General features: G+C 37.5%; 1 protein-coding gene across 1 annotated transcript; it reads right to left on the reverse strand.

The window, feature by feature from the left end:
• Positions 1-408: 408 nt before the first annotated feature.
• On the reverse strand, positions 409-15,224 carry Uts2b (urotensin 2B). Its single transcript, XM_085832500.1, has 5 exons — positions 15,125-15,224; positions 10,773-10,856; positions 9,057-9,094; positions 7,331-7,424; positions 409-434 (listed from the first exon to the last, which is right to left on the reverse strand). Exons 1-5 carry the CDS (start codon positions 15,222-15,224, stop codon positions 409-411), a joined length of 342 nt encoding a protein of 113 aa, XP_085688626.1.
• Between the last annotated feature and the right edge of the window lie 402 nt (positions 15,225-15,626).

Genomic DNA, 15,626 nt, shown 5'->3' on the forward strand with positions numbered 1-15,626 from the left:
AGCATAATGCATATTTTCCACATGAATTGAAACAATGTGATTCATTTTAACTAAGATGCCTTTTAAAATATTTTTTATTGACAGCCAAAAACAAAACATTGAGAGAGGACAATGGACTTCATGGAAGCATACAACAGCTCAATCCCCCCAGTTTTATCACTAAAGCCATTTTGATGACAGTTCCATTCCAGAGTGCAGCCAGTGCAATTGTTCACCGAATGAGCATTAAGTAAGCCGTAGCCCAGGGAGGAGCAGGTTCACAAAGTGAGAAAAATGATGTGCAGAACAAGGGCCAGTTTCTTAAAGCTTAAAACAGAAGTAAACTTTAATATGCATATTATGTATATATACATTACATATATATGTAATTTTTCTAGTTTTCTTCTCTTCTGTATATTCAGAAATATCTCAGACACAGTACTTCCAAAAGCAAGCTAGAGAAGAAAACAAAGAGAATTATTTTAAAATCTTGCATTTGCATAAAACAGTCTATGTTCTTGAGTAAAAGATGGAGACCATTTAAAAAAAAAACTATGTTTCCAATTGAACTGCTAGCTTTATGTGGACTTAAAATTATATAAGTTAATAATTCAAATTCTTCATCATACTATACATCCACAATCAAATAGATTCCCAAAACACCTTGATTACAGAGACTACCAGAACAGGCAGTGTGAATTAGAGAATAGTCCCATTTTTCAATTTTATTGGGCACCACTCCTCTGCATTATAATATATTTAATACAATCTGAGGATCATAGGGGCTAACCTAGGAGATTCGAATTTCACATTTTGCGTAATTGAAAAGAAGAGGTGTGTGTGCTAAAGAGATCATGTAAGTAAAAGAGAGGAGCTAAATGATTCTCTACTTATGTAGGGAAGAAAGGGGAAGCTTACAGATCACCTTGCAAATTACCAAATGATATTTACATAAATTATTCTTCATCATACTGAACCTTATTATTCTGATCACATTACACTCCTTCAGACAAATCAAAGGCAAATTTAGCAGCATTTCAGTCTTCAGATGCATCAATGACTCATATTAAATCTTTAGTAGGAGGAGTCATAATGCATTCTGAAATATTGCAGTCAACTTCTGTGAAGGCTGGAGTCTATTTTCAGATCTGAGCTGAGAACGTGGCCCTTAAGTCCAGTCTTCCTTTAATAGTTTGTTTTGGAAAGTCATCATCACCATGCAGTTTGTTCCTTCAGATATCTTTGGATATCTCTGTCTGGCACGAAAATAAAAGCTGACACAGAGGCAAGACTTAACATCACATGAGCAGTTAAGTGTGCAGTGGAATATAGTTTTTAGATATATTTTGGGCCTGGTTAAAAGGGACTAACCATGCGTGGTACTGCCAATAGAGTTGGTTCCTCCTATACATACAAATCATCTCTCAGTTTCATGAAGTTAAATTCCAGCCAGCTCACCCACTGCTGCCCTGGATGTCCACTTCCTCCACACTTGTGTTCAATACTGTGCACTTAGCAGCTATCTGTGGACTACATTACACTTGTAAAGAAGGTTATTTCTGTAAATGAAAATTCTTACTGCTTTCAGCTGGATGTGGGGTGCATTTAACCTTCATTCATGCCTGTTTATAGTGATTATTTCTTAGACGTGCCAGTAATCCTGACTTCCTGAGGAATGCATATTTTCTCATGAGCTAACCTTGTCAGGTACTTCCTGTAACCATCATTTCAGAACCCTCTTAGTTACTACCACATAGGAGCATGCTTTCATATCTCTAACTTTACAAAGAGAGAGAGAGAAAAAACAATAAAAACCTTTCCTTGATGCTTAAACCACTCTAGTTAATGACAAGTGCTTCATCAAATAAGTTTTCAACAAAAAGCTGTCTCTGCAGGCAGAACTCGATGTATGGCTGACATGCCTCACTGGCAAACTCATACCCCAGTGAGAGACATTGTATGAACACTAGGGTTGACAATGTCTGAGGAAATGACAACTGAGATTGTCCTCTGGCTTCTACACAGATTGGCACTTGTATCTACATGCACTCATGCACATATACACACATGAACACATATACACATATGACATGTCTGCTGTCTGTGGTTCCAGTTGTTTAATCATACCCCTTAAAATAAGATGCTGGCCCACTATTGATAATGTTTCATTCAGGGTTTCACCCAGCAGGTCTCAGCTCTCACCTTATTGATGCTATCATAGTTCAGATTCTGTGAAATTTCTTGAAATTTCTTTGTACTTGGTTTCTGTTTCCTTCCTTGGTATCTGCTCCTTCTCAGTCTTTGTTACTAATTCTTTCCCATATTCCCAACATTGCTCTTTAACTGCTCTGTAATTCAGTCCTTGAATAGTTTCCCTCTATATACGGAATCACTCTATGGATTGTCTCATCAAAATGCAAGATGTGAATTTGTTGATAAATGTCAAATTTATACCTTCCATGTGATCTGCTTTCCTTAATACCAAATCGATTTACTAACTGAAATCTCTACCAACACACTTTTGCTATCCATATCATAATAAGCCCGAAACATAAATGCCAGGGAAAGAACTCTCCATATGTCACTTACGTTCCTAATGTTCTCAACTGCACACAACCTCATTCCATTAGTATCAGGACCACTCCATAATACGTTCTGAAAGGAAAAGGCCCAATGCCCTCCTTTATCATGTCCTACCCTATTATGAGGCCACTGGACATTGTGTCGCACATAACATTTTGACAAAACCGTCTGGATGACAAACATCACAAACTGGGATGCTTTTTCCAATCCTTTTAAATGAACTTTTTTTTTTTTTTGCATTGGAGAAAGTTTTGATTTATAGGAAAATTGGAAATCACTACGAAGAAATCTTATGTACCTTACCAAATCACATTGTAGTCAGAGTAGGTATCACCAAAGAAACAAAAATAACAAACAAAAATGTTGAATGCAAAAAAAAAAAAAAAGAGGAAAGAATTCTTATTCCTGACTGATAGAAGTATAAGTTAGTCTACATCTTATGGAAATCACCATGGTGCTTCCTCAAAAATTGAAAGTAAGGGCTGAGATTTTTCAACAATTAAGAACACTGCTCTTAAAAAATACCCAAGCCTACCTTTGGCAGCTTAGAATCACGTATAAATTCAGATCTTAGGGATTTGATACCTCTTAAACTGTAAATACCTGCAGTTCCTGAACATTCACAGAGAGACTCAAATATATACATGTAATTTTAAAAATGCAAATAGAGATATCATAGGATACAGCTATATCATATCTGAGTATACATTCAAAACATGAAACAGCATAATATAGAGATGCTTATAAACCTCAGCTTATCACTGCAGGAGTCACAATAGACCAATTATGGAGTCAGCTGAGGTTTTCACTGCATGGATCAAATTAAATACTTGCTCAATCTCTCTCTTCCTCGCTCCCTCCCTCCTTCCCTACTTCCATAAATTTTATCATTTCCACATAAATGGATGAAACTGGAGATCATCATTTTAAGTGAAATAAGTAGATTTTAAAATTTCATTAAATAAAGTTGGAGTAAAGAGGTCATGGAAGAAATCAAACTAAGAACATGGAGTTTAAGGAACATTTCAGTTGTTTTCAAGGAAGTTGATATTAGTTATGGATAAGACTAAAAAAATTAATAAAATATTTTAAGGAAATATTTGTACATAAAAATAATTGTTGAGTTTCCTTGGTTCCTTCCTTCCTTCCTTCCTTCCTTCCTTCCTTCCTTCCTTCCTTCCCTCCCTCCCTCCCTCCATCCCTCCCTCCCTCCCTCCCTTCCTTCTTTTCTTTTCTTTTCTTTTCTTTTCTTTTCTTTTCTTTTCTTTTCTTTTCTTTTCTTTTCTTTTCTCTTCTTTTGTATTGAAAAAGAAAGCCTGACCCTCAGAATGAAAACTGTCTCTGGAAGTTTTAGACAATATAAACCATGTAGTTCCAACTGTAAGAGTTTGAAAACACCTGGGAAATTTTTGAAATTTACAAGAAACTATTTTCCTAAGTAAGCCATATGGAAAAGCAAAAATCTCAGGAAAGATGAAAGAGGAGTAACAATGCCATGGACAGAGAAATCTAGAAAACTGCCAAGTCAGAAGAGAACCCATTCTCCACCCTCAGAGTAACATGTGCTGTTATTAGGTGGCCAGAAAAATTCAGGACTACTAGGAATAACATTCCAGATGTTCCTGTCTCCTCTTCATTAAGGGGACAGGCGATTGCATTTGTCATTTTCCTATTCCCTTAGAAATTATTGGGATTTGTGTCAGGAAAATAACTTGGCTTTTTAGTTCAATTTTTTATATATATTTTATTTATTTTTTATTTAAGGTATTTTTATTAGGTATTTTCTTCATTTACATTTCAAATGCTATCCCCAAAGCCCTCTATACCCTCCCCCCACCCTGCTCGCACTCTATACCCCAGCCCACCCACTCTTGCTTCCTGGCCTGGTCATTCCCCTGCACTGAGGCATATATCTTCATGAGACCAAGGGTCTCTCCTCCCATTGATGGTCTAGAGACACAGCTCTGGGGGTTACTGGTTATTTCATATTGTTGTTCCTCCTATAGGGTTGCAGATCCCTTCAGCTCCTTGGGCACTTTATCTAGCCCCTTCATTAGGGGCCCTGTGTTCCATCCAATAGATAACTGTGAGCATCTACTTCTGTATTTGCCAGGCATTGGCATAACCTCACAAGAGAGAGCTATGTCAGGGTCCTGTTCAATATTTTAAAAAATACAACGGAAGAGTTACCACATTGCTCCTGATGGGACATGCCCAGGAAATCCAGTTGTTCATATTTTATGGAGTTAGGGCAATGCAATCCTTACAGAAATGGGATAAATACCATCTCTTTTATGGGGGGGGGTATTCGACTTACACTTCCATACTGCTGTTCATCACCAAAGGAAGTCAGGACTGGAACTCAAGCAGGTCAGGAAATGCAGAGGCCATGGAGGGATGTTACTTACTGGCTTGCTTGCCCTGGCTTGCTCAGCTTGCTCGATTATAGAACCAAGACTACCAGCCCAGAGATGGTACCACCCACAAGGGGACCTCCCCTCTTGATCACTAATTGAGAAAATGCCTTACAGCTGGATTTTGTGGAGGCATTTCCCCAACTAAAGCTCCTTTCTCTGTGATAACTCCAGCCTGTGTCAAGTTGACACAAAACTAGCCAGTACAATTGACCCCTTGTCAACTTGACACACAAACACATCATGAGTAAGCCTCAACCCTTAGTTCTTATTCATCCCCAAGATCTAAATAACTTTAAAAGTCCCACAGTCTTTACATATTAAAAGTTCAACCCTTTTAAAATATCCAATATCTCTTAAAATCCAAAGTCTTTTTACAATTAAAAGTCTCTTAACTGTGAGATTCACTAAAATACTTCCTTCAAGAGGGAAAAACATCTCTTTTTAAAGAAAGATCAAAGGATCTGGTGGTGTGCTAACCAGGTAACATGGGGACTTCCTGATATTTACCATCTTGAGTTGTCAGTTTGTTGGTGATAGCCCATAACTAATGCTGCCAGTAGGATTAGCATGTATAACTTTTTAACTGAGTATGTTCATAAACTGAACACCTCTTCTGAGTTCCTACTCTGCCATGACCTCCCTGAAAGTAGTTAAAATATTTATAGTTGATATAGTGGCGAAATATGAAGGTGCAGAGCTATGTGCATTGAACATAGTAATACTGAGTATCTGAGACTTAGATTAACATTAGATACACAGCACAGTTTAAACTGCACTAAGGAAGAGTCCAACCAATCTCCATTTCTACAATTTCAATATTTCTTCTCTTCCATGCTTTCTCCAACTTAACCTGCCCTTGGCTTGATAAATATAAAGTAGGCTCATTTCCTACTTTCTCAGATAGGCATTGTAGGGTCATTTTAATGCCCAGCATTTTTTTTTTACACCTCAGATGAAATCCCACAAAAATCATCCTTCACATACTGTTCAGTACATATCCATAGTTGAATCCCTTTGTAATTTGCTTCTGCTAACCTCATTCTAGTGATCACCACTGAGGAGCCTCCATCCTGCACTCTGCTTCCTTTTCTGTGCCTGTTTGGGGTATATGTAGCATATGACACTAAAAATGGTTCTGATAAATTCTGTTCACAATTAATAACTTATTTTCTCAGAATCCCCCATTATTTTCTATGATGGAAAGTAGAAAGGAATATTGTAACACTCTTTAATAAAGCTAATGTTTCCTTCCTTTCCATCATTTCTCCACTTTACCTCATACCACTTATTGCTTTACACACATTCCTAATTGTATGGTTTGGGACATGTAATCTAATCTCTATAAAATATAGTTTTCTTCTATATAAAATAGTCATAGCAATAATAAAGAATAAAATAAAAATTATGGAACAATTATTGAAGTGTTAAGTATACAGAATAGTTATCATATCTCAAATAGCATTCTGAATTAGATTAAATAATTTAGTTATAACAAACTATAAAATTTATCTTTAGTTAAATATAATTATATTTGTATATGGACAAAATTCCAATTCATAAGAAATGTATTGCCTGAGGTCACAGAGATAGGGATTAGCAAAGTTAATATTTGAAAACAAGCCATATAGCTCCAGAGAGTAAATGCTTAACCATGATGTTTGAAAATATCAGGATATAAAATGGCTAGTATGAGTTAAGTTGTTAATGCTATCTTAACTTCTTTCATTTTAGGAGTATTGTAAAAATATTCTTTTATTGATGTTATAGACATATCAGGGTGGTGATAAGAAAGTCAAATACACTTTAATAGATTCACATATTAAGGAACTGGAGAAACACATATAATAGTTACTCTTTTGTTCAAAAATAGGAACCACGTTCTCCAGAAACAAGAAATATTAGAAAAACTATGGAAATCTAGTAATTAAAAAAAATAATTTTCTTAAGAGTACATGTGTGAGTCAAATCTTTGTTTATAACACATACTGTAGCAATATGGCTTCTATTTATGTAAAGTAAAATATTAACTTGTTTTAAAACTTGATTATTTCTAATTCCATCCTTCTGATTTCAATCTTTAGACCAAAATGTGGAAGGTAGATGAGAGTTTTAATCACCAAGGACTTTTCCATTTAAAACTGAAAAGTGTGAGAAAACCGGTTAACCATTATTGCTGTCATTAGAGGGGCAGGTATATTTGTACTGCAAAGCTTTTTCTTAGCAACATAATCTTTATCTTTATTTCAGCCTAAGAACCGAAAAAAACATGTCAACACTATCTCTTTATTTATAGAGATGTTTACCAAAAGAATCCTTTCAAAATAAATTTTACAACTAAGATTAAAACTTACCTCGTTTTTTAGTGTGAGAAGAGGATAAATTGTCTAAAGCATTGGACAGCCCAGTGTTCTTTGCTTCCATAATCCAGTTTCTTAACTTCTTTAGCTATAAGAAATTAAAGAACAGGAAGACAAAGAGAAAAGAAAAAAAGAAAGAAAGAGAGAGAGAGAGAGAGAGAGAGAGAGAGAGAGAGAGAGAGAGAGGGGAAGGAAGGAAGGAAGGAAGGAAGGAAGGAAGGAAGGAAGGAAGGAAGGAAGGAAGGAAGGAAGGAAGGAAGGAAAAAGTTTAGAAAGTAGAAAAAAAGAAAAATAAGCAAAAATAAATGCAAAAAACACCCAAAAGACTGGAATTTAGAAGTTGTCTGGAATAAGTATGAGACTTAACCAAAGATTGAAAAGAAACAGGTTGGAGCCATTTGAATAGGAATTGCCCATCCGTTCATAGACTCAAATGTTCCCCAGCTGGTGGAACATTTACAAAAGATTAGTAGATGTGGCATTGTTGGAGAAGGTGTGACACTGGGGGGGTAGAATTTGAGATTGCAAAGACCATGCTAGGTCTAGTCTTACTCTCTGTCTGACTTCCATTTATAAATCAGAAGTGAGCTCTCAGCTACCATCCCAGCACCATACCTGCCTGCCTGCTAACATACTCGCTAACATGATGTTCTTGGACCCTCTTAACCAAACTCCCAATTAACCAATCATCTCTTAACTAAGCCCCCTATTAAGGGGGCTTTCTTATGTAAGTTGCCTTAGTTATGATATCTCTTCACAGCAAGAGAACTGTAATTCAGACACATGTTATTTACAAATCAAGTCACTTTGAGTATAGCCTAGGTAGCTAGACTTAACATTATATCCCCCATAGGATCAATCCCCTCCAATAAACTCTAGAAAATTATGTGATTACTTGGACTTCCCGGAGTCCTTTTGTTTTCTAGATGACATAAAAGTATTTCAGGTTCTATAGTTTTCACCCCGCATTCAACACAATCTTAATATTTAACAAGCTCTCCAAACATCTAACACATACAAACCAAGGTAGAGTGGGCCTCCGTATTGCATGCACCCATGCTCTTGCTCCTCAATGGAGAATGATGGGCCTAATTCTGTTGTCAAGTGGCCAACCTGTTTACATAATGATGGAACAGTACCACCTTGTTTTTGAAGGAGTTTAGAAACTGTATAACACAGACATTAAAGTGCACTTTGTGAGATATTAAGATATCAAGGAGTAGAGAACATGAGGCTGATGGAGAAGATGGGGCTCCCTGTCAAAATGGCTAATCTTCATTCGCTGCAAACCAGCTGCTTGAAACCAAGTGGATATATATCCTTAAATGTTTTATTTTCTGAAACCAAGTAACGTCTGTTAGCACTAAATAAAATTCCAATGTTTACAAACTATAACTTCAGAAAACACCAACTTATTACCTCCAGTTTTACAGATGACAAGTTCAGAAACTGTTTGGTATCTCAGGAACGCATGCTTGGGTCACTAGTACCACATTTGCTGTTTTGTGTGTGTGTGTGAGAGAGAGAGAGTGTGTGTGTGTGTGTGTGTGTGTGTGTGTGTGTGTATAGTTTGTTTTCTGTTACTTGGAGAAGCACTTTATTTTTTCTGGGGTAGAAATTGAAGTTTCCCACTGTAGTATTAATACTTCCTGAAAAATAATGTGTCAAAGATTTATCCAATAACAGTTTGCTAAAGCATTGAACTATTTTGCAATCTCACCTGTCTAAGTTCTTCCAGTTTGCTGGGCAGATCTACACCTGTAAGAGACATTGTGAAGTGAAAAACATAGCAAGGGTAGCATTTAATCAACTTCAGGATTTGCATTTATGCTCTCAGACTTTCTCATATGATTTGAGGCTGCCCTCCATTTCCTAATTCCAAACACAGAATGTATTTCTAATGTTCATAATACTGATAATCCATATCAACGAGCACAAAATTGTTTTAAATTACAGTATAGCTCTATAATGAAGTATTTTTATAAATAAATCATAATATTTTATAGACATAGGGACATTATCCTGAAGGAATGTAAAATAAAGAAAAAGACTGAACAAAATTTTTTCATAAAATCTGAAGCAAGAAAGAAAAATTTCAAAAATATTAATGGTCAATCTCCAAGTTATTTCTTATTGGGCAGGCTTTTTTTTCTCCATTTTATAATTTTACTTATTTCTCAAATAAAAACGTCTTTTAATTATGTAATATTTGTGTAATCCAGCTTTTTAAAAGTACTAATACTTTTTGAGGATTTCATGTTTGTTGTTTTAAAGTGCTGAAAAACCTCAAGCCATGGACTTGGGTGTGCTAAGCATTAGAACTAAGATATGCCTCCAATTCGAATGTATTTTTAAAGCAATATTTTATCCAACAAATATAAACACATTTTAAAAAATGGTTTAGATGATGTCTAAGAAGGCGCCACTTTGTCAGCCATGATACTTTCTTTTGGGTTGTCCCAACTATATTTATGACAGGATCTTGACAATTTATGGGATGATGTCTTCTTGTTCAAAGGACTATTGTTTCCCTGTTGATGCAGCTTAGATGTTCAACTTGTAATCTCCATTTCACAAAGCAGAGGACCACAGAACAGACCTTCAGTTCATTGATGAAATTCCTAGTGGAAACCTATGTGCAGATCCCTCTTGAAATGTCTGATGTAGAAACCACTAACTGTACCCGAGAGTCCCAAATGGGAAAGAGTTGCATGAAGTAGGATAATTGTTCTTTTTCTCAGCAGTTACCAGCCCATTAGAATTCTCATATAAAATAAAATGTGCTTCTAATATTTTAAATAACTCCATTGGCTTGTATCATGAATGTATAACATTGTTCTTTATTGAAGGCTTTTGTATATCATATATGCTCTAGTGAGATCATGAATCTGGGGGAAAGCCTCCAAACTCCCACTTTATTAATCCGGCATAACCGCTAACTACATTGAAAATGTTTGTCTTTATAACCAAAGATAAGTGTAGTCCTCACTCCTCTACAAGAAAACTTCTAATTGTAACAGGTGGAGTCCACTATAGAAAACTATAACTAATCAAAAAGCAGAGTTGTGGAGCCCAATCCCCATGGATATCCCTACAACACAAGCCCAATTCTAACACCCAAGGAACTGTGTAAGAGGAGGCAGGAATAAATACTATAGAACCCAGAGGATCAGGAGTCTGCTGGGAGACTGCTATCCTGGTTTTTGTTTGTTTGCTTGTTTGTTTTGGTTTCTTTTTGTTTTGTATTTTTGGTTTTTCGAGACAGGGTTTCTCTGTGTAGCCCTGGCTGTCCTGGAACTCACTTTGTAGACCAGGCTGGCCTCGAACTCAGAAATCTGCCTGTCTTTGCCTCCCAAGTGCTGGGATTAAAGGCCTATGCCACCACTACCTATTCTGCTGTTTTTAACAGCGGTGGTATGCCTTGTTCTTGACTCACCATCGTGGAAGGGCCTCTGGAAACCAGGGTTTTGGGTCAACTTCTCTTGAGCTGCATATTCTTTAGCTGGAAACAACTCATGTCCTGTAATAATCAAATGTCGACATGGACATGTTTAATGAGTCACTGAATGTGCTTCTAGGTCATTGGGGTTTATAGTCCACTCTTAATGTATACATTCTCAAATGTCAGAGGGATAGGAAAATATATGATCTGAGAGACGGGGCCATTCTCAAACCGAGCGATGTATATGAACACCTTGAGAGACATACTTGAAAGGTGGGGGGATTGCTGGGGATTTTACTTTCCTTTTTGTGGGTCTAATTTTTAAGCGTCTGCAATTGTTTTGAACACATGAAGTAAAAACTAAAAGTTGATTTTAAGAGAAAATCATAGCACTTCATTTTGTGATTTATTTGACCCGCTTTAAATATGAGACAAACTGTCCTATTGGCTTCTCTTTAAAGACCTCGAGGTAGAGTTAGAAAGATGTCTACTTAAGTGTCTACGTCTCCCCATCATTCTTGACTTACCCCACAGGCATTTAGGATTACAGTTCTTCACATCCTTCAGCATTATAAATGTTGATATTCTAAAGTTTAAATTGGGACAGCAGACTTCATTCAATTTGGGAACTATGACTATTTAAAAACTTTTTGATTAACAATGATGCCATTAGAATAGTAATTACTATTAAAGAATGAACTTAAATGAGGGCCTAAAAAAATCAAAAGTTATTTCTTATATCCTCTCCAATCCATTTCCCCACCCTACTCCCATCACCTGACTGTCATTGTTACTGTGTGGGCAGGAATTAAATTGATGAGGGTTATCTGCAGTAGATGTGTTAACTGGACTGACCTCAATTGCTGAAAGTGTAGTTTTGTGTTACTTTCAGCCAAGAGAATGGCTCACAACCTGACTAAATTATTTCCTCAAACACAGAGAGAGAGAGAGAGACAGACAGACAGACAGACAGACAGACAGAGAGAGAGAGACAGAGAGAGAGAGAGACAGAGACAGAGAGAAAGAGAGAGAGATTGAGATTGTAACAGAATTAAAAAATATTCTAAGTAAATTTAAAAACAAACAAACAAAAACAAGCCCTTCATGAACCTGTTGCCACCTTGAATATGGTATTTTGGGGGCAAACTGAATCCTGGGCCACGGTTCCTCACGTGCAGCTTAAAGAACTTGGGGGGTGGAGAGAGAGTTCAATGGCTGAGTGCATAGTGCTATTGAAAAAGATGCATGTTCAATTTCACATATAAGGTTGTTTATGAACTCCTGTAATTACAACTCTGGGGGATTTGATGATGACTTCTGAATTACACACACACACACATACACACACACCCCTAAAAAATACACTGTCTTTTGCTCCGTGGATGGGGTATTTCTGAACATCTGAATGTAGAAGGAAGATAAACTGCAGTGGGCAGAGAGAATGAATGCTAGAGAAAGGCACAGAAAGGCACACACCATTCATGGTTACTCACAGGGCTCAGCACTAACAAACGGCTCTCTTTTTGCTCATAGGGACATGTAAAACTTCAAAAACAAACAAACAAACAAACAACAACAACAAAAACAAACAAGAAATTCTTCCAAAAGCATCCAATAGAGGGCTAATATCCAATATATGCAAAGAACTCAAGGAGTTAAACTTCAGAGAACCAAATAACCCTATTAAAAATGGGGTACAGAGCTAAACAAAAAATTCTCAACTGAGGAAAACCAAATGACTGAGAAGCACCTAAGGAAATGTTCAACATTCTTAGTCATCAGGGAAATGCAAATCAAAACAACCCTGAAATTCCACCTCACACCAGTCAGAATAGCTAAAATAAAAAAACTCAGGTGACAGCAGATGCTGGTGAAGATGTGGAGAAAGAGGAATACTCCTCCATTGTTGGTGGGATTGCAAGTTGTTACAACCACTCTGGTAATTAGTTTGGTGGTTCCTATAGTACTACCAGAGGACTCAGCTATACCACTCCTGGGCATTTACCCAGAAGATGCTCCAACAGGTAACAAGGACACATACTCCACTATGTTTATATCAGCCCACGAGAGGAGTGACAGAGTCAAAGTATGGAGCAGAGACTGGAGGAAAGGCCATCCAGAGACTTCCCCACCCAGGGATCCATCCAATATACAGTCACCAAACTCAGACATTACTGTGGATGGTAACCAGTGCTTGCTGGCAGAAGCCTGATATAGCTATCTCCTGAGAGGCTCTGCTAGTGCCTGACAAATACAGAGGTGGATGCTGGATGCTCTCAGCCAACTATTGGTCCCCGATAGAGGAGCTAGAGAAAGGACCCAAGGAGTTGAAGGAACTTGCAGCCCCATAGGAGGAACAACAATATGAACCAACCAGTTACCCCCAGAGCTTCCAGGGACTAAACCACTAAACAGAGTACAGGACTCTGCTCTCATATGCTTAAAAAGTAAGCATCTTCTTAGTTCAATGATTCCGAGATCAAAGTGGGTCAAGGTGTGTTTCCACTCTGCAGCTAGGGATGCATGCAAGTCAAGTCACCCTGTGGAATCCCGAAGTTATACATGTGACTTATAAATCTTATTGACGCCTCAGAGTCATGCTTGTATGTTTATATTTCTCATATGCACGAAGGCAGAGTTACAATGACCAGTAATACATATGACTGTTGCAAAGTGCCACAGATCACCACAGTTTTGCTGGCATGTTTACGCTCTACCAGAACCATCAGAAATCTCCTTATTTTGCAGAGAGAGCAATAGCACCCTCTCTAGAATAGAGCCATCCAAAGGCAGTGCCTCAGACTGAGAGAACAAACATGAGTGCCATGAATAGAATACAGAATGTATAAGTCCCACCCTTGAGCTGACTTTTCTGATAGTATTCACCTGTCAGTAGGAAAACCTTCATTAGTAAGTCAGTTTTGTAAATTTCCTTTGTACAGCCAAAATATAACTTTAATTTCATTGGCTTTTAAAACTTCACTAGGGGTAACAAGGTCGAGTAAACGTGAATTAGATCCAGATGTAAGAAACTTGATCCCCTTTTTTACCTTCATGTCACATACCATTAATTAAATTCCCTCTGCCTTCCAGCTGTGCATGATAAAATGTCTAGCTCCTTCTGATAGGGAGGTAGGTTAGATAACAGAAAAGAAAACCTCACAGTTTCAAGCAGGAAGGATATTGTCTTAAGAATGGTATTTTAAGTCACTACTTTTAAAACAAGAATAATAATAAACAAACACTCCATGTAAGTTGGTCAGGTCCCAGAGAAAAGGATACGTATATACACTGCAGTAACATTGTCAAAGTTGAATTTGTTATAATGTAGTAAGCACAGGAAGCCACTTTCCCCCATATTAAAACTGGTATATTTTTATAGACACCACAGTTAAATTATTTCCTTAGTGTGCTCACTACAAATGTAGTGACACAGATAAAAAGTGACACAGAGGCACTGCCTTTGGATGGCTCTATTGCAGAGAGGTTTCTATTGGTCTCTCTCTCTCTCTGCAAAATATGCAGATTCCTGATGGTTCTGGCAGAGCGTAAACATGTGAGCAAAACTTTTGTAATCTGTGGTACACTTTGTTGTTGTTTTTGTTGATTTTTTGTTTGTTTTGGTTTTTGGTTTTTTTGAGACAGGGTTTCTCTATATAGCCCTGGCTGTCCTGGAACTCACTCTGTAGACCAGGCTGGCCTCAAACTCAGAAATCCACCTGCCTCTGCCTCTGGAGTGCTCGGATTAAAGGCGTGTGCCACCAAGCCCGGCTTGTGGTAAACTTTGTAACAGTCATATGTATTATTGGTTATTGTTAACCCTGGCTTCATGCATATGTAAAATATAAGTATCTAACCCCAGGGTCGCCACTCACTGCCAGCCCATCAGGCTTGCTGTCCACAGCTTTGCTCTTTCACAAGCACATTTTTATTTTCTACTTTTCTCTAAAATGTTCCTTTCACGGACATCAAACGAATAACCTCCTTTTACGGAAGCCCTGTCCTTTCTCCAGGATACTCCGGAAATCAGACTGACTCTATAGCTTGTTCTACCTTTCAAATCTCTAACCATCTAGGACAAATTGTAAAATAAATACTCATGACTAGGAAAAACATAGCTGAAGTTAATGTGGTCTTATATTGGACAATTTGGCACAATTTTTCAGAAAAAGAAAAGCCCCAGGGACCACCCTCAATTCAGAGCAGCGGCTACTTAAGGAGAATTCAGTGATTGACTTACATTACTGCCTTACGAAGTTATTTCACTAAGGGCAGAAATAGAAATGAAATAAAAGGGAGGAGGATTACTTGCCCACCTGTAAGACTTTTGATCCATGCACACATACCTGAGCTCAGATGTGGCCGTCCGCACACAGATTTGAAAAGGTTCATTACAGACAACAAAGTCAGGAGTCCACAGCAGAGAGAGGTTGAAAAGACCTTCATGTTAAAAATCTCTTCCTAACAGAGAAACTAAATTTTCAAGTCAAGACAGATACTTCAATGGCCGTGGAGTGCAGCTGAGAGAGCGAGCCTGCCTTTAAAAGGTGAGTGGGCTTCAATTATGAGTCTTCTAAATAAGGAAAGACATTTATAAAATGTAATGCGTCCTGTCAATATGATTCACTGTCTGGAGAAGCGACAGACTGGCTACACACTCCATGGCAGGAAGAAGCAGATCAATACATCTTGTATCTGCCCATTTCACTAAATGCAGGCATTCTTATGCAGGCTCACACAATCAAACACATGCTCAAAGCCCAAAGCAATTATTCAGGAAATAGAATGTGTACGTTGGCCAATCATAAACTCTTGTTTCTTTTCCTTATTATATAGGATTACTCATCC

This window comes from Mus caroli, unplaced genomic scaffold (genome assembly GCF_978045245.1).
Source record: "Mus caroli unplaced genomic scaffold, Mus_caroli_1 scaffold_17, whole genome shotgun sequence".
Taxonomy (NCBI): domain Eukaryota; kingdom Metazoa; phylum Chordata; class Mammalia; order Rodentia; family Muridae; genus Mus; species Mus caroli.